Genomic DNA, 18328 nt, shown 5'->3' with positions numbered 1-18328 from the left:
GTGGTCCATGCCCACCAGGCTGGATCCCTGCTTCTCCCATCGCCCTCATCCTGCTCACAGCTGCCACTCCCACTGGCTCTCTTACCTCCGGGCCTTCACACGTGCTGTTCCTGCATCAGAGCACACTTGCTCCGACTTTCTGTGGCTGCTGCCCTGGTCACAGAGGCCTCGGGATGGATGCTTCCCCCCCACAGGCCCTCTGCTCCCACATCTCCCCGGCTGTCCCTGTCACAGTGACTTTGTTCATGGGCCGGCTGCCTCATGGTCTCCCCACCACACTACATGCCACGCAGGCTGACTGCCCAGCACCCAGGACGGTACATAGGGAGGCAATCGGTATGCGATGGATGGATGGATGGATGGATGGATGGATGGATGGGAGGAAGGAAGGAAGGAGGGAAGGAGGGATGGATGGAAGGAAGGAAGGAAGGAAGGAAGGAAGGAAGGAAGGAAGGAAGGAAGGAAGGAAGGAGGGAAGCTGGCAGTCTCTGCTGGTTGAACCTGAGGGTTTGAAACTCACCCTCTCCTCAGCACAGTCCCAGCTACAAGCTCACCTCTGGCTCATTTGATCTTTCTCAATTCACCTAACAAGAAAAATAATAAAAAGGTGTGTTTTGTAACCGCAGCACCATTCTCCGGCATGCCTGTCTTGGGGAGACACAGGCTGCTGCCCCCGTAAATGTCAGCAGGCTCCTGCCGCAGAGGAAGCAGAGCGGTGTCACTCAGGGCTTGTTCCCAGGGCAGGCTGTCTCCAGGCTCCGTTCACAGAGAAGCAATTAGACGTGATGGGGGTAAAGGGTTAACCCGGAAGCCTCCTAACGAGGGGAGCTGCTGGCTCCTCCGTGGGTGAGTCTCCACAGAGGCTTCTGATCTGCATCACTGCACCCGTCACTGCCGTGCACACGTGAGACTGGGGGCTGGGGGGAGATGTGAAGTCGCACGCTAAGAAAATTATTTCCTTCATCTTGGAAAAACAAAAGAAGCCGGGCTCTGCTGTTTGGCTGAGGGTCTAATTATGACTGCTACACATGGGGAATATCAAACCACGTGATCCTCGGAGTTCAGAACTGGCCCAAGCCTGGGCAGGGCCCACTGCACACTTCCCGGGCTCAGAACGGGGAGTTGTTGTATGTGAGGTTTGCACCAGCTGCAAGCTTTGTGAATACACAGAATTCTAAGAAAAGTATCTGGGCGGTGGGCTTGTGACATGCTTTGCATTGGGGCATCTGCTACACGGATTCTGGAAGTGCCCAGACGGGGAGGGGTGGCCTTGGTTGTGACTCTGGGCCCCGTGTGGTGCAGGTGCAGGGATTCAGTAAGGGTGTGGGAAACTGCTTGAATAATGAGAGTTCATCCCAAAGGTAGTTTTCCTTCAGCAGGCTGAGTTTCCGTATCACTCAAACAAGGGACTGGAGTGGATCATTTCCGAGGCGCCTCCCGGTGTGGCTTGCTGCAGGCTTGGGGCTGTGGGGAGCTCCTGAGGCTGAGCTAAGCTGCAGCAGTTTCTCCCTGTGCCACCAGTTTTCTCCATCCCCGTCCAGTACATGGACACAGCGCACACAAAGTGCGCACAGGCACACATAACAACTTGGGCAGATATTCAAGAGCCTACAAATCTCCCTCCTGAGTCCCCAGGGCTGAGGCCCAGCGCAGACGATAGCCCCCCTCCTGAGACTCTCCCTGCCCTCAGAGGGCCTTGGGCAGGTGCCTGGTGTTGGGTGTACCCGGTCCTCTGGGGAGGGCTGTTGCTCTGCGGCCCCTCCCCCTCGACATCGGTGGTTCTGTCTCAGTTCACTCCAGTGAGAACCATCGTCTTCCCCAGGGACAGGAAAAATGACAGAGGGGCCAGAAAGAGAGAGGAGTCATGGAGGAGGGACCCTGTCCTGGACTGATCTGGGGATCTCTGTAGGGAGAGGGAATTGTGGCCGGCACTCGGGATCCACTCCAGGGAAATGTGTGAGACTCAAGGTGCAGGTGGGGTCCCATCAGCACAGAGCTCAGGAGGACTTCTGTTTCCTCAGCCGCTGGAATTAGGGACCCTGGAAGCTGCTTTTTTAAAATTGAAGTAAAATTCACATAACGTAAATGTCCCCATTTTCAGGCATACAATTCAGTGGCATCGAGCACATTCATAATGCTGGGCCACCGTCACCCCAAGGGAAACCTGGTCCCCATTAGTGCTCACTCTCCTACCCTCCTCTGTTTCTTGCACCCCCCTGATGGGCAGAACCTGTGGTGGGTAGAGGAAGGTGCCTGCGGGGACCACAGCCCAGCCCAGTGCAGACCCCCAAGGGGCTCCCAGGGACTCAGGGACCAAGCACAGGAAACCTGGGGGACCACAGGGACCCTGATGTTCTGCCTCTGGGCCAGCACCTTCAGGGCCACTCAGGGGACTGAGGCCCCATCTGCCCCCTCCGCTGGACCCCGTGCTTCCTGACGATGGCTGAACCCCGTGCTCCCTGACAATGGCTGGACCCCATGCTCCCTGACAATGGCTGGACCCCATACTCCCTGACGATGGCTGGACCCCGTGCTCCCTGACAATGGCTGGACCCCATGCTCCCTGACGATGGCTGGGCCCCATACTCCCTGACGATGGCCGGACCCTGTGCTCCCTGATGATGGTGTCCAGGGTTGGGGCCTCCCCACAGCCTCCGTGGCTAATGGGTCTTTGCTGCAGGAATGAAGGAATCTACTTCCCTCTGACATTCCTCACCTCTTTCTTCTTTCTTTTCTCCTTCTTTTCCTGGCTCTTGAATTTCTCTGTCCCCAGCAGACATGTCTGAGAGCGTGTGCATGAAGCGGGGCCCACAGCCATCTACTCCAGGGGCTGTGATCCTCTTTGCAGCCAAATGTTGAGGATGGGCTTCTGAAGCCACTGCAACAGCCTCCTAACTCAGCTCCCCGTGTTGTTTGCAAGGCTAGGAAAGGCTGTGGCTCTCTTAACATTGGGGCCGAAAGGGGGTGTCTGGGTGTGGCTTCCACTCAGGGCACCCCCTCAGTCCCAGAGACTGCGGGACCTCCTGGGAACTCAGGGTGCCCCCCGCTCCTGTGCAGAACTCTGAGCCTCCTTGCAGTCACCAGGTCAGCAGCCTCCACGCAACATCTCCCGGGCCAGTCCCCACCCCGAAGGTGTAGGTCATCTTGCTGGCCGAGGGTCTTCCTGCCACCACGCCGTGTTCATTCTTGTCACCCCAGCTGCCCCTGCTGTGGTCACACCAGCTCTCAGGTCCTGGAATTCCTCCCTTCCTCTGCCCCAGGACCTTTGCAAGTCCCATCTGCACTACCAGGAATGTGTTCCCCACCCGAGCCTTCCCTGGAACCTCATTCCCCAGATGTCCACAGAAGGGTCCTGGTATCAAGGAAGCCCTCCCCACCTATCCACCCAGCGTGGGTCAGGCTCTCACAGAGCCTGTGTCTTCCTTGTAGAGTGCCGCACGTCTGATGTGATGACTTGGTTAATGTCTGCCCTGCCCCACACTCTCAGCCCCACTGGCAGTCCCTGCGTCTGGTGTCTGCTGACTGGTGGCATCAGTGATAAGTCATGCGAAAGGATGAAGTGGGGGGGAGGGAGGGAGGAAGGAGGGAGACAGAGAAAGACAGAGAGAGAGTGGAGCAAGCTGCCGTTCTTCAACTGTGCATGTCCAGAGGCGCATTCACGACAGGCGGGGGTCCCTTCTTAGCAGGGTGGGATTGGCATGAGTTCTGGGAGGTGGAGCCGTCGTGAGGTCACCCAGTGGGGAGGTCCACAGAAACTCCATCCACAACACAACCAAGACCAGGGCGATAGAGGGAGACTAAGGCCCACATTCACCCTGCACGAAGACGTGGGTGACAGGCGGGGGCCAGCCACATCCCAGCCCGGAAAGGGGAAAGGGAGGGGAAGGGGAGCCCAGACCACCCTCAGCCTGTGCTTTGCTCTACAGCTGCCGGGAGAAGGGAGTGGGGTAGGGAGAGCCGCCCTGGAACGAGTCCCAGGCTGTTGGATTCTCTGGTGTGCCGCCCTTCCTGCGTGTCTGGCAGAGGTTTGCCTCGGCATTCGTTGCTCCTCATGTTGCTTGGATGGCTTTGTGGATCCCGCTGAATGCCAGCCCCAGGGGCTGAGCCCAGCCCAGCATTTGGTCATATTTCAGAGTGGGTGGCAGAGAGTGGTCCCTGGAGGGTGAAAGATGGCGTAGCTTCTGTTCTCTGGTGTCTTCTCAGAAGAAAACACGGGTTTTAAAATTAAATCCATGTTGTCCAGAGCGGGAGGCCAGTGATATGGGGCCAGGCTGCCCAGAACCTCAGAAGTTGCTGACCCCACACCTTGGGGTGAAGGGGGGAGCCAGCCCCCAGCAGGGCAAAAGCGGGATCCCCACAGACTCGGAATCCCAAGAGTCGGCTGGCCACAAACACCCTGCACTGCTCCCCATCCCACCTCTGGGACCCCCAACCTGACTAGGGCCCTGGTGTGACCCCACTGCAGCCTGGAGAGCTCGGCCATCCATGCTGTCATCACCCGGCCACTGACCACCCTGGCCTCACCCTGTGCAGTTCCTGGCAGCCCTGGTGTTCAGTAAGTGTTTGTGGGATGGACGACTTTGACCTTGTGTGACCTTGGCTGAGTGCCTTGCTCCCTGGTGCTGTGTCCATGCCACTGAAGGATGTCACAGGGCATGCGGGCCACAGCATAAGGACAGCAACAGACGCCCACAGTGCCCTGTGCCAGGCACTGAGCAAAGGGATCAATGTGCTGCCTTTGTCCCCCTCCCCGAGCTGCTGCCGTCACTCCCGTTTCACAGAAACAAAGACTGTGCTCAGAGAGGGGCCACCGTTCCTCAAGGTCACAGAGACAGGAGGCTGTGGTTGGGGTTTGCACCCCAAGACCAGAGTAGGTGTGCACAGGGCTGCTGGTGCCCACCCTCCTTGCTGGGCACATGCATACCCGCCCCACAGCGCACGCAGAGGGTGCTGGGACCCTGAGGTTCCATGCCTGTGGCTCTGGTGTGAGGACAGCAGCGGTTCCCCTCCCCACCCTCCAGGGCCACCTCTTTGGGGCAGGCGGTGCCAGGCCTGCCCCCAGGGCCCAATCCTCTGTACCACCTCTAGCACTGGCTTCGGGGCCTGCAGCAGCCACTGCCAGGGGAACAGAGGCAAGGGAGGCTCTGACTGCATCTTTAAACAGTTAGATTTAATTTCTCTCCAGACCCTTCTGTCTCTTGTCAAGTTTGTTTAAAACTAATGGAAGCAATTATCTAACCACGGAGACATGTGCGTGGCAGGTAGCGGCTGTGGGTTCTAGGCGCCAGGCGGTCCCATGTTGGCCGAGGATGGAACAGGTGCCCTCCTCCCCAGGAGGATTTCCCTCCCGTGGCACCTGCATTTCCACACAGGTGTTTTCTCCCCCAAGAAACAACTCTTTTGTCCCCCACAATTCTTTCTGGGGCCGCAGCGTCCCTAGGGCCCAAGGCAGCAGGCTGGTCTGTGGCTTCCCTGCAGAAACCCTGCATCCTGAGGCAGAAGTGGGAGCCAACACCCCAGTGGGACCTGAGGGGCCATAACCTTGGGGATTCCTCAGAGGCACCGCCTGGGGTCCAGTTCACACATCAGCTGCAAAATGTTCCCTCAGAATGTGCAAGTCAGAAGCTCCCCACACCACACCACCACCCCCATCCCCCACCAGGCTTGGCATCCTCCCAGCCTCGGGAAGAACCAACCCTGCTGGGCCAGGGTGACAGATCCCTGAAGTCGGGTGGCAAACCCTGTTCCTCCTCCCACCAGCTTCACAGCAATACCACTCCTCCTCCCACCACCTTCACGGCAATCTCGCTCCTCCTCCCACCACCTTGACGAAGGCATGAAACGTCCCTGAGCCTCAGCTTCCTCATCTGCAAAATGGGCCAGTGCCACTCGCGGTGCTGCATTCCCATGCCTGGCAGCGCACCCGCTGCATGGAGGCTGCAGGGACTGGGACAGTACGTGTGATCTGCATTTGGGTCACAGTGGCGGCTTTTCAGGGCATTGTAGGTTTTTGCTGGTACATCTTTTCTGGGAATCCATTGGATTTTAATTCTCTCCTGAAGACTAAGAGAGAAATCAGGAGATCAAAAACAAATACGTAAGAAAACTAAAATACATAAGAAAACTAAAAACTAAACTTCCATTCGGGGTGCTCCTGCTGGGTTGCTCGCCTTCCCGCTGGGTGGCTGCTGACGCGGTCTCCTCTAGGGGCTGTTTCCCACGGGGAGGGAAGTGCGGGGGGTCCCATGAGGATTCTGGGCTGAGCACAAAACAGGACAGAAGCCCCCTTTCTGCCCTCAGCCTGACGGGAGCCGAGCGGCCAGGGGAGGCTTCACCCCTACTTCACCCTGACCAGGTGCCTGATGCTGTCTGGTCTCAGGGCTGCACATTCACCAGTCTTGGGGGGATATGGGAGGACACAGGAATCCGAGTTACGAAGCCAGAGAATGAAACAAAAATGGGTGATGTGAGGGGAGAGGTGGGGCAGGTTACAGGTTTCCATGGGAGCCAACATCCCAGCCAGGCCTGAGCACTGGGCCAGAGCCAGCTCTGCCGGAAACCGCCAGTCACAACCTCCGTGTCCAGTCTGGAGAGTCCAAAGTGAGGGGCCTGGATGGGGCTGAGGCACCAGGTTCCTGCCTAGAGGAGGCTGAGTGACAGCAGGCTTGGAGCCCGGGCCCAGCTCAGAAGGTGAAACTGGAAAGACTGCCCAGTGCTGGCCAGAGCCAAGGTTCAGGCAGAGAGCAGGCCACTCCCGACCGCTGCAGAGGCGAGGGCAGCACAGGACCCCAAGCACCCACAGAAAGTTCTATAAGTAGCCAGGGGCCTCTCCAGCCGACGCCTCAGGTTCAGACTCCAACCACGTTCATAGAGAGGCAAAGCAGAATCCAAATAAGTCTGTGCCAGGCAACACCGTGAGAAGCATCCTCTCTGCACACGGGGACACTCGGTGCATGCCGACACCCACATGTACATGTGCACTTTTCTGTTGTCCTCCTGGAATGCATTTAACCTTGCAGAGAGAGGCAAAGACTCCAAAAATTAAAAAGGAAGCAAGAGGAAGGAAGCAGGTTAAAGAGGAAACAAAGGTGAAAAATAGAATGGAATGTGTTGAGGTTAGTAAATGTCTCAGCATTGTTAGAAAAGCTGGCTACGGTACTGCCTCTGAGCTTCCCAGTAGCCAAAGTGAAGAGGGAAAACCTATTTAGGCAATTCTCAAGGAAAGACAAACAGGATACAGGGAGGAGTCCCCATCCCAAGACCTCAGACATCTCTCCCTTGGAGCTGCCCTGCACACTCACTTGCCGTTTCCATAGCATGGCAAAGTGTTAGTAACATTCTGAGTGGTGTTCACAGGTACCCACATTTCAGAGTTTCCAAAGGGAGTGTTCATACACTCAGTGCTAATGTTCTATGAATGCCTCTGGCGTCGCCAAAGACCTGCCTTATTGCTCTTTCCTTATGAAAGAGGCCACGGCCTGGTGGGGCACAGGAGCAGGTACTGAAGGTTCTGAAGTTCCTTTCTTCTCCTGGAATGCAGGTCCCCCCAACACTGGGGTCTCTGAATGACCCCCCATCTTCCCAGCCTCTCTCCAGGAGGGTGTGGGCCAGCACCATTTGCGTAACCATGTCCTGACACTTCGTGCCCTGGGCTGCTTCCTTCTCTGCCAGCGACAACTCCAGTTTTCCTCCTGCTTCTCTGGGATGAGGACTCAGAATCGCAAACGCTAGTGGGCCGAGTGTTCAGACACAGACGTGTAGTGTTTTGAGCAGAACACCCAAGTTATGGTTAGACCAAAACGGGATGTTGGGACTGCATCTTGTCACAAAGGCCTGGAGCTTTCTTGTGATTGGACGGGGCCATGTCAGACACAGACAGAAAAGGCATAAAGATCTAGGAAGTGGCCGGGTGCAGGGGCTCATGCCTGTAATCCCAGAACTTTGGGAGGCCGAGGCGGGCAGATCACCTGAGGTCAGGAGGTCGAGACCAGCCTGGCCAACATGGTGAAACGCTGCCTCTACTAAACGTACAAGAATCAGCCAGGCATGGTGGTGCGTGCCTGTAGTACCAGCTACTCGGGAGGCTGAGGCAGGAGAATCACTTGAACCTGGGAGGCGGAGGTTGCAATGAGCCAAGATGGCACCACTGCACTCCAGCCTGGGCAACAGAGCAAGACTCCAGCTCAAACAACAACAACAACAACAAAAATCTAGGAAGCCGGTGTGCAGGGGCCCTGGTGTGGTCCCCTGGGTATCACTCCCCCAAGCCACCCACGGAGCTGCCTTTGAGGGCCCTGTCGTAGTTTCATCCAGGGTCATTCCCGCAGGCAACACCTTTCACTTGCGAAGTCCTTGGTTCACGTGGCCGACGCCCCCGCTGTTTCCTGCCTGGCAGTTTAGACGGTAGTGGCCCATTCATTCTCAAAGCAGCTTCAACGCTTGCCTAAGGTGGTGCCAAAGCTGTGTGTCTGTACTGTTTTTTAACTACAACACTGTTTAATCCTGAAGACAACACAAACCCTCCTGCTGCTGTCAAATTGCATTAGTTTTATTAGGAATTTGCTTTTAGAGAACAAAGGGGCTTATTTGTGTATTTGTGCCCATCTCTCAGCAATCACAGAGCTGTCATTTTTATCTTTGTCAGTGACAATCGATGTCAGCAATGATTGATCCACTAAGTTGTTGCTGATTTTAACTTGTTTACCATCGGGCAAACAGAACTATAAAAGCAGTTTGGAATTTTCCTGTCACTTGAAAAACAAAATGTAATGATTCCGTCCTTAGAGGGGGAGTAGGTCCGGAGAGCCACAGCGGACCCTTGCCTGGGTTGCCGCCATCCATCAGAGGAGCCACTGAGCGGGGAGCCCTGGAGTCTGGAAGTTTCATTGTTCTGTGGAACCGGACAGGGTGGAAATGCCTGGTGTCATCACGTTTAAAAACATTTTCACATGAAACGCACAAGTGGGAGGTGCCATTGGCTGGGAAGATACCTAAAGTGAACTATTTGAGACGAGGGAACAGACACGTTATTTATTCTTTCAAGGCAGGCAACAGTAAAAGGTGAACGCGAGGGGAAAACACTTTATCTAATGTAACAGTGAGTCGCTTTTTTTTTTGGTTTCTCGAATAAATAGTAATTAAATCATGTAAGCTGTGACAGCAAAATTGCTTGAAAAACCAATCCTCCCACCATAATTGCTTAGATACCCATATTTTTATAAATACTAGGTAACTTTATCCGTGGCTTTTATCAGCAGAATGTGACATGGGCTGTGGGCGCGTCATAATTTACCATGGCTGTAGGTGACAGTTGCAAAAGCACACGTCTAAAAAATGCACTAATGTGTCCGGATGAATCTGCGCCTCTGGAGGTGTCTTTTTCTGCAGCAGAATTAGAGATGGCCATGGTGCTGGAGCCGTGAAGGGAGGTTGGCATCCTGGTGCCTAGTAATGTTTTGGAAGTGAAGCAATGTGCAGCACCCAGCAGTATCAAGAGACTGTCTGCCTTCAACTCGGTTTCCAATTCACCAAGAAAGCACTTGGTGGGGCTAGGGTCTGCCCTGGCTGCATCTGCCCAGCCCACCCCAAGGCAGTTTGCAGGCATCCGTTCTGGCTTAGTAATAAAAAGGACCAGAAACACAGCAGAGCCCAGTTCTGCTGCCGGAATCCACCTGCCGTGGGGGAATGGTCCCCAGATGCCAGCTCTCTCTTGCTCCTTCTTGGGGTGGAAAAACAGGTCCATTAGGGGCTTCACAGTCTCCCCTGGCAGGAAAAAGATTTGCATAGGCAAGAGTGGGGGGAACCGAGGGCGTATTTTTGGGGTGGAGGGTACCCACTGTGCTGCTCACAGACTCCGGCTGAATTCGGAGGTAATAGAGGCGAGGGAGAGATGCATTTGTGGAAGGGAGTGCAGCTGTGTTGTAGATAGAACGGAAGCTCGGCGTTGCTTTGTTTTTTCCCTCCTTTTTTAAAGGCCTCTGGCTAATTCTCTAGGGGTTGAGATAAAACACACCACCCTCTCAGGAGGTGGAGAAATCAGTGCAGACCTCATGCCCCTGATGCCCACGGGGGGCCTGGAGGGCATCCTGCATGGTTGCTGCCATTGTTACCAACCTTCTGCTGGCCAGGCCGATCCTGACTGTCTCCCTCTCCTCTTGCAGTCAAGTTCAGCAGCTGTGTGGGGACCAAGGGGACGCAATACGAGACCAACAGCGTGGACTTCAAAGTCGGGGCCGACGGGACGGTCTTCGCCACCCGGGAGCTGCAGGTCCCCTCCGAGCAGGTGGCATTCACGGTGACCGCGTGGGACAGCCAGACAGCAGAGAGATGGGACGCCGTGGTACGGCTGCTGGTGGCCCAGACCTCGTCCCTGCACTCTGGACACAAGGTAAGGTGTGACTGCCCAGGTCTGCACTGGACTTTAGATGTCTTAGTTCCTCCTGCAGGCCCCGGGCAGAGAGCCTCTGCCCGGGCTCCCTCAGGACAGACAGTCACCTCCTCCTCGGACTGTGCCGCTCAGGTCATTGCCAGCCGAGCACCCCTGCCCTCTTCACTGACCTGAGACACGGCCATCGTTGCAGGAAGGTCCCCTGGGCAGGTGCACAGGCCCCACACTCAGGTTCAGACACTATGCCACGTCTTGATGCTCTTCATATGTTTTTGAACAAGGGGCCCCACATTTTCATTTCAAACTGGGCACTGCATATTCTGAAATCTCTCCTGCCTCCCGAAGTTTGTAGCCCACCAGGCCCAGGGCGTTCTGAAGCCTGGAGGGACGAGAAGCGAGGCAGAGATCATGTGGTTGGAAAGGAGCCAACCAGAGAGTGGGGAAGGGATGGAGAGAGAGACGAAGAGAGAGGAAGACAGGTGAAGGGAGACAGGAAAGGAGAGGTAGGAGAGGGAGAGAGAGGGAGGGGGAGAAAGAGAAGAGAGGCAGAAAGAGACAGGAAAGGAGAGGAAGAAAGGGAGAGAAAGAAGGAGGGAGAGAGATGGCTGGGAGAGCGAGGAAAGAGAAGAAGGGAGAGGGAGACGGAGGGAGGCGGGGGAGAGAGAGAGAGAGAGACAGCTTCACACAGACATAAAATGTCTGCTATTCAGCATCCCAGCTGCCCTCTGACTCTCCCTCCTTCTAACCCGCTGCCTGGCTCATCTGGGTGACAGGGAGGGCGCCTTCACTATCCCCTGTCCTGAGAGCTCCCTTTCATCCCCACCTATTCCAGCAATCCAGCACCAGGCTCCTGAACAACGTGTGTTCATCCCCCAGTTCCTAGCTGTTAGGTTCCCTGTGCCTTATGGGGAAGTAGCCAGGTCCCGTCCACCTTGAGTGTCCTGGCATTGGTTGCAGCCACTACGCCAGCCTTAAGGTGTGGAGGCTGCTGAAGAAGCTGCAACCAGGAGGGCTGTGGGAGGGTGCTAAGGAAGGCCAGCCTTCGTTCAGGTCCAGCTGTGGCAGCTGCCTGCCTGGGGGGCCACAGTGGTGGAGAGAACATGTGCCAACCCCTCCAGATCCCCCGCCCCAGGTAACATGAGGCCTCTGTGGGGTCGTTTGAGGTATGGTGAGCAAAGGAAATCACCATGCAAGGCAGCGGCCGCTAGCAATCATGGGCACTCCCTCGGAAAAGGGACCTTGGGAAGTAAAGCATTAAGCAGAGGCAAGCAGATTCCTTTCCGTGGGTTTCCCAGAACCTCAGGCCTCATGTGCTGTGTAAGCCTCTGAGTGGGACACGGTCTGCAAGTTTCCCCAAACTGTCTGACCAAGGAACGCTTCTCCATGGAAAGCTTGCAAGACAGGTGTGCCAAGGAACCCACTTTGGGAAGAGAGGGACCTGTGTCTTCTTCTGACTTGTTTCTTAGATGGACGTGGAGGTGGTTTAGGTTAGAAAAGACAAAGTGTGACTTGGGTGGACAGTCTTCACCGCGTGATGAGCTGACCCCAGGGGGAAGGAGGTCTTGAGCATCCTCCTGAGTGTGTTAAACCAGGCAGCAGAGTGCGCCTCTAATGGCAGTGGCCCCCAAATCATGAGCCCCACCTGTGAGTCCTGAAGAGTCTAGAATGGTGTATGTCATTTTTGTTCTTTCCTAAGTGATTATTACAAGCCACGCCCAGTGAGCAAGGCAGGCCCTTGGACATCCTGGGGACCCTGTGCCATGGGGGCCCCTTCCCTCCAGGAGCTGTACTGGGACACTGACAGGCAGGGACTTGCATCCCCATCACGCCTGTGACTTCCAAGCTGTCCCCAAGTCTCCGATTGTGATGCAGAAACTTGGTACCTTGTGAGCCGAGAGCAAAGCCCCTGAGAGCCTGTCGAAAGCCTCCAGTAAAGGCTCTGATTGAAAATATAATGGCACCTTTTCTTGGGCATGTTAATGAAGCGATTTCAGATTTAATCCCCTGATCCTCTGAGGAAGGGGCAGGTCTAGCTGTGGTTGCTGCTAGACAGTCCCTGTAGGAATTGCTCCTCGACCCATGCCAGGCTGGCGCAGGAAGCACCCATCCGGCGGAGCAGGGGGCACTGAATTCACATCCCAGGCTCAGCACACCCGGGGAGCCAGGTGTTAAATCAGGCAGCAGAGCGGGCCTTTAACGGCAGTGGCCCCCAAATAGTGAATCGTGAGGCCCACCTGTGAGTCTGGCGTATGTCGTTTTTGTTCTTTCCTGAGTCATTATTACAAGCCACGCCCTGGTGAACAAGGCAGGCCCTTAGGCAGCCTGGGGACCCTGTCCCATGAGGGCCATGGGGTCACTGTGGGGTGCAGCCCTGAGTCCCTGAGACATGGCTGTTGCAGGGCACAGTGGGCAGTCTCCGCAGCCCAGGAGACCCGGTCCTCCAGCACTTGTGTTGCCAATGGTTCCTCTCCTGACTTTCTAGGACCCACTCAGACCTTGCCCCAAGTGGTGTTAGCTCGTCTAACCCTCTCCACACGCCTGGGAGTGGGTGCTGTCACATCACAGATGAGGGTGCTGAGCATGTGACCACAGCTCTGTGCTGCATGGGAGAGCGATGTGTGGGGAAGGAATGGAAAAGGACTTTGCAGGTGTGGCAGAGCCCGGCATGGTGTAAGAGCAGCCGCCCGGGGTGTGGGTCCACGGCAAGGCTTCTGCGACTTACTGGCTGGGTGTGTTGGGAGAATTCACACAACTTTGAGGTGAGCTGCTCTGGAGAATGGGAGAGTAATGCTACCCACGTCCCAGCCAAAGGGTGTTGATATTTCATGAGGTTATGGAGGTCGGGGGTGGAAAATAGCAGTGCATATGGCTGTCATTGCCTGGTTCCAGACTTCACGGTCCTGTGCTTATCACAGCTGCTGGGCCTCGCCGGGCGGCGTGGGGGCAGGAGGAGGCAGGCAGGGCGTGGGGGCCCCTGTGGGACGCTGGGTCACCTGGTTGATGCGCCCTTACAGAGCGTGATGCCAGTCTCTATCGATGATCAAGGTGACACCGGATTGCTGGTGTCCTGGCCGCCTGCCAGAAGCAACTTGATCTTCCCCAGTGTGAACTGTCACCCAGGCCTTGAGCTGTGTCCATCTCCTTTCATATTCAACGTCCAGCACTGTCACCCAGGCCTTGAGCTGTGTCCATCTCCTTGCATATTCAACGTCCAGCACTGTCACCCAGGCCTTGAGCTGTGCCCATCTCCTTTCATATTCAACGTCCAGCACTGTCACCCAGGCCTTGAGCTGTGCCCATCTCCTTTCATATTCAATGTCCAGCACTCAGCCTCATGACTGGGCACATGAGGAGGGACAAGATGTAGAAAGAACAGTGGAAAGAAGTAGCAGAAAAGAAAGGACCCACAGGGGCCGGGCGTGGTGGCTCACGCCTGTAATCCCAGCACTTTAGAAGGCCGAGGTGGGCGGATCATGAGGTCAGGAGATTGACACCATCCTGGCTAACACAGTGAAACCCCGTCTCTACTAAAAATACAAAAAATAAAATAAAATTAGCAGGGTGTGGTGGCGGGCGCCTGTAGTCCCAGCTACTCGGGAGGCTAAGGCAGGAGAATGGCGTGAACCCGGGAGGCAGGAACTTGCAGGGAGCCGAGTGAGCCACTGCACTCCAGCCTGGGTGACAGAGCGAGACTCTGTCTTTAAAAAAAAAAAAAAAAAAGACAACAAAGAAAGGACCCACAGAGGCTCCAGAGCATGGGACGATCAGACAGATTTTATAGTAACTACAGTTACTATCTTTAAGCAAATTAAATAGAAGACTTTGAGAGATAATTAGAAGGTATAAAACAGAACTATTAATCATTGGACAGTTTGGAACTGAAAACTAAACCAAACAAAACGAAGAGCTCAATGGATAGATATATCTGCAGATTTGACATAGCTGAAGAAAGAATTAGTGAAGCAAAAAATATCAAAAACATTCATGCTGTAAAGCATGAAGAGATACACAGAAGAAAAATACACAAGCAAGCGTAAGAGATACTAGAGAAGTAGTAAGAAGGTCTAATGTGCATATTTGCAATATGAGGGGGAGAGAGAAAACGGAGCAGAAGTAATATTTGAAAATATAGTGGCAGAAAATATTCCAAAACTGATAACATTCGTCTAGGCATGGATTCAAGAAGCCCTATGAACTCCATGCAGGAGAAATATTTAAAGAAACAGTACCTGGATGCTTTATAGTAAAATAGTTACAACCCGAAGACAGAGGAAGTCTCAAAAGCAGACAGAAAAGGCAGAGCTCCTTTGAGGGAGCAACGACTAGGAGACTGACTTCTCAACAGGAGCTAGTGGGTTGTTGGGGGGTTAGAAGACAATGCAATGATTTTTTTTTTTTTTTTTTTTTTGAGACGGAGTCTCGCTGTGTCGTCCAGGCTACAGTGCAGTGGTGCCATCTCAGCTCACTGCAACCTCCACCTCCCAGGTTTAAGTGATTCTCCTGCCTCAGCCTCCCAAGTAGCTGGGATCACAGGCGTGTGCTGCCATGACTGGCTAATTTTTGTATTTTTAGTAGAGATGAGGTTTCACCACGTTGGCCAGGCTGGTCTTGATCTCTCGATCTCATGATTCGCCGGCCTTGGCCTCCCAAGGAATGATATCTTAAAAGTGCTAAAAGAAAATAGAATTCTATCATCCGGTAAAACTGTCTTTCAATAATTAAAGTTGAATGAAGAGAAACTGAAAGAATCTGTCCCAAATGATGTTCTTCAAACAAAATAAAACAATTTGAGGTGAACACTCAGAAATGGAGGAAAGAATGAAGAGCTGGGAAAAGGCCAAGTACACAGAAAAATACAAATGAATCACAGCAGTGTAACGTTTCATGGGTGTAAATAGAGAACTCGAATTCACAGCAAAACTGCATAAACTTTGAGAAGGGATAAATGGAATCAAAGAGATGGAAGTTGTTTGCATTTTTCTCAAAAATGATGGAAATAACAAATTAATATTACTCCTAAATAAAACAAAGACACTTGTTATAAAGTCTTTAGAAAATCACTGAAAGAGTCATAAAAGTCTATAAGTAGTGACATAATAAATGGAAAAAACAGAATAATAAAAATTATCAAGCCAAAAAATGCAAAAAAAGAGAAATGAAAATGGAAGAGATGGGCTATACCTTTCTCTTTGAGTAAGATGGCAGATTTGCAAATATATTTGTAATTATAGCAAATGAAAATATATTTGTTGTAATGTTAAAAAATGATGGATAAAGATAAATCCAACTATAGGCAACTTATAAAAGATACATCTGAAAGGTATAAAGCTAAAGGTTAGCAGTAAAATCTTAGAGAAATAAATACCATGCAAGTATCAATCAAAAGGAAGCTAGTGGACTCTGTTAATATCAGATGAAAAGAATCTGAGGACAAAGCATTCTGTTCAAGGAGGAACACCTCATAATGACAAACAATTCACCAAGAAGATACAGGAATCCTACATTTGTGTGCACTTCATATGACTTCAAAATATTTGTGCCAAAATTGATAGAAATAAAAGGAGAAATAACTATGCAATCAGTGATCAATTTTAACAAAATTTCTTAGGGAATAATAGAACAAGCAGAAGATACCAGTAAGGAAAGAGATTAGAATCACACAATTAACAGATCTGGCTTTACAGAGATGTATAAAAGCACAGAAACCAACCACTGCTAAATACACATGATTTTTAAGTATAGACAGAACATTTACAAATATTCACCAAGCAAGTCCCAACATACTTCATAGCCTTCAAGCAATTCTCAACATACTTCAAAGGTTTAAAATCAAAACATAGTTTGTTTTCTTAACTCAGAGCAAGTAGACTAGAAATCAATAACAAAGAACATAACTGGAAAATCCCCATAGATTTGGAAGTTAAGTAAAAGCCTTCTCATTAACCCTTGGGCAGAAAAAAAAAAAAATCACATGGAAATTAATGAATATTTTGAACTGAGTAATGAAACTACTGGGATGTAGCTAAAGTCATGCCCAGATGGAAATACTTAGCCTTAAATACATATATTACAAGATAAAGAAGGCAGAAAATTGGCTGGGCATGGTGGCTCACGCCTGTAATCCCAGCACTTTGGGAGGCCAAGGCAGGTGGATCACCTGAGGTCAGGAGTTGGAGCCCAGCCCAGCCAACATGGCGAAACCTCGTCTCTACTAAACATGCAAAAATTAGCCAAGCGTGGTGGTGCATCCCTGTAATCCCAGCTGCTCAGGAGGCTGAGGCAGGAGAATTGCTTGAATCCAGGGGGCAGAGGTTGCAGTGAGCCAATATTGCACCACTGCACTCCAGCCTGGGCAACAGAGCAAGACCCTACCTCAAAAAAAAAGGAAAAAAAAAAGGCAGAAAATCAACAATCCAGGCATTCATCTCAAGAAACTATAAAAATAATAGAAAATGAGACCCAAAGTCTAAAGAAATAAATTGTTAACACAGGAGGAGAAAACAATGAAACAGAAAACAATAGAAATAACTAAGTTCATCCTTTAAACTACGAGGCTGATCAGACTGAGTAAAAAGAAAAAGTATAAACTGCAACAATCCTTATCAGGGATGAAAATATGACATCGTGACTAATCTTGTGGACATCAGAAAGATCATTCGAGGATATTATATACAATTTATACCAACACACTTAAAAATATACATGAAAAGGACAATAGTATAGAAATATACACCTTACCAAACTAACATAAGAAAAAAAAAACCTGAACTGTTTTACTGTTACAAACAAAATTAAAACTAAAATCCTTATCACAAAGAAATGTCCACACCTGTTGGCTCCACTAGTAAATTCTACCCAAGCTGTCAGGAGAAATTAAAACAAATCTTACACAAACCTGTCCAAATATCATAACAAGAGGAATTGCTTCCCCAAAGTTTTGTCTTCCCAAATCCTGATAGTGAGGATACACACACTGGAGGTACAAGCCAATGCAGTAAGGCAAGAAAAAGAAATTAGAATAAATAAAACTGACATTATTTGTAGCTTATATGATTATGAATGTTAGAAAATGTAATCTGTCCTGAAAGAACCTGTGCTAAGTTGTTGGTATTCATGAGTAAGGTTAGCAAGGGTGCTGGACATAACAGTTGTACTTCTATGTACCAGGAATAAATCATTAGAAAATAAAATCTGAACTAGATCCCAATTACAATAGCATTAAAAATGATCATATAACCGGGAATAAGTCTAACAAAAATGTACAAGACTTCTTACATTTTGTTGAAAAAATTGAAGACCTATAAAAATGGAAGGATATGCCGAGCTCATAACTTGGAAGGCTTATGTTAGAATATTGATTCTACCCAAAGTTGCCATAGAGTCAACACAACCTCAATAAAAATTCCAGCAGATTTTTTGTTTGCTCGTTTTGGGAAGAGTAAAGAGCCGACTTAAAATTTTTTAATGGAAATGGAAAAGGCGAAGGTAGCCTAGAACAAGAAAAAGATGGGAGGACAGGTCCTTCCAGACACGTTGTTGGAGCTGTCCTGTGTGCTACAGGATAGTAAGCCAAACTCCTGGCCTCTACCTGCTAGATGCCAGATGAAGCCCATAACTTCCATATGCAACCCAAGCTCTTTCCAGCCACTGCCAAATGTTCCCTTGGGGGGCAAGACTGCCCCCTTTTGAGAACCACTGAATTACAGCCTTTAGAATGGTGTCATTTTGGAGCAAAGACGATTGGATAGACACTTGGAATAAAAATAGTGAGCCCAGAAAAAGATATGTAATGTTTTTAAAAACCAGCTTCATGGATGTATAACTTTTATACTACAAAATCCACCCAGTTCATCTTTACAATCTGATAAGCTTTGTCAAATGCCCAGGGTGTGGACCCTTGATTTTTTATTATAAGAGCAGTACTGTAGAGCAGGTACCAGC

The 18328-nt window shown here is 51.4% G+C and overlaps 1 protein-coding gene across 1 annotated transcript in view; it reads left to right on the top strand.

Annotated features, from left to right (window-relative positions):
* CDH4 (cadherin 4) overlaps nt 1-18328 on the top strand; it is a 681695-nt gene that overhangs the window by 473436 nt on the left and 189931 nt on the right. Inside the window, exon 3 of the mRNA XM_073005461.1 lies at nt 10161-10387. Within this exon, the coding sequence (XP_072861562.1) occupies nt 10161-10387 (227 nt within the window). The remainder of the gene's footprint in view (nt 1-10160; nt 10388-18328) is intronic.

This window comes from Chlorocebus sabaeus, chromosome 2, assembly GCF_047675955.1.
Source record: "Chlorocebus sabaeus isolate Y175 chromosome 2, mChlSab1.0.hap1, whole genome shotgun sequence".
Taxonomy (NCBI): domain Eukaryota; kingdom Metazoa; phylum Chordata; class Mammalia; order Primates; family Cercopithecidae; genus Chlorocebus; species Chlorocebus sabaeus.
The sequence above is the reverse complement of the archived record's forward strand: the minus strand, read 5'-3'. Positions and strand labels throughout refer to the sequence as shown.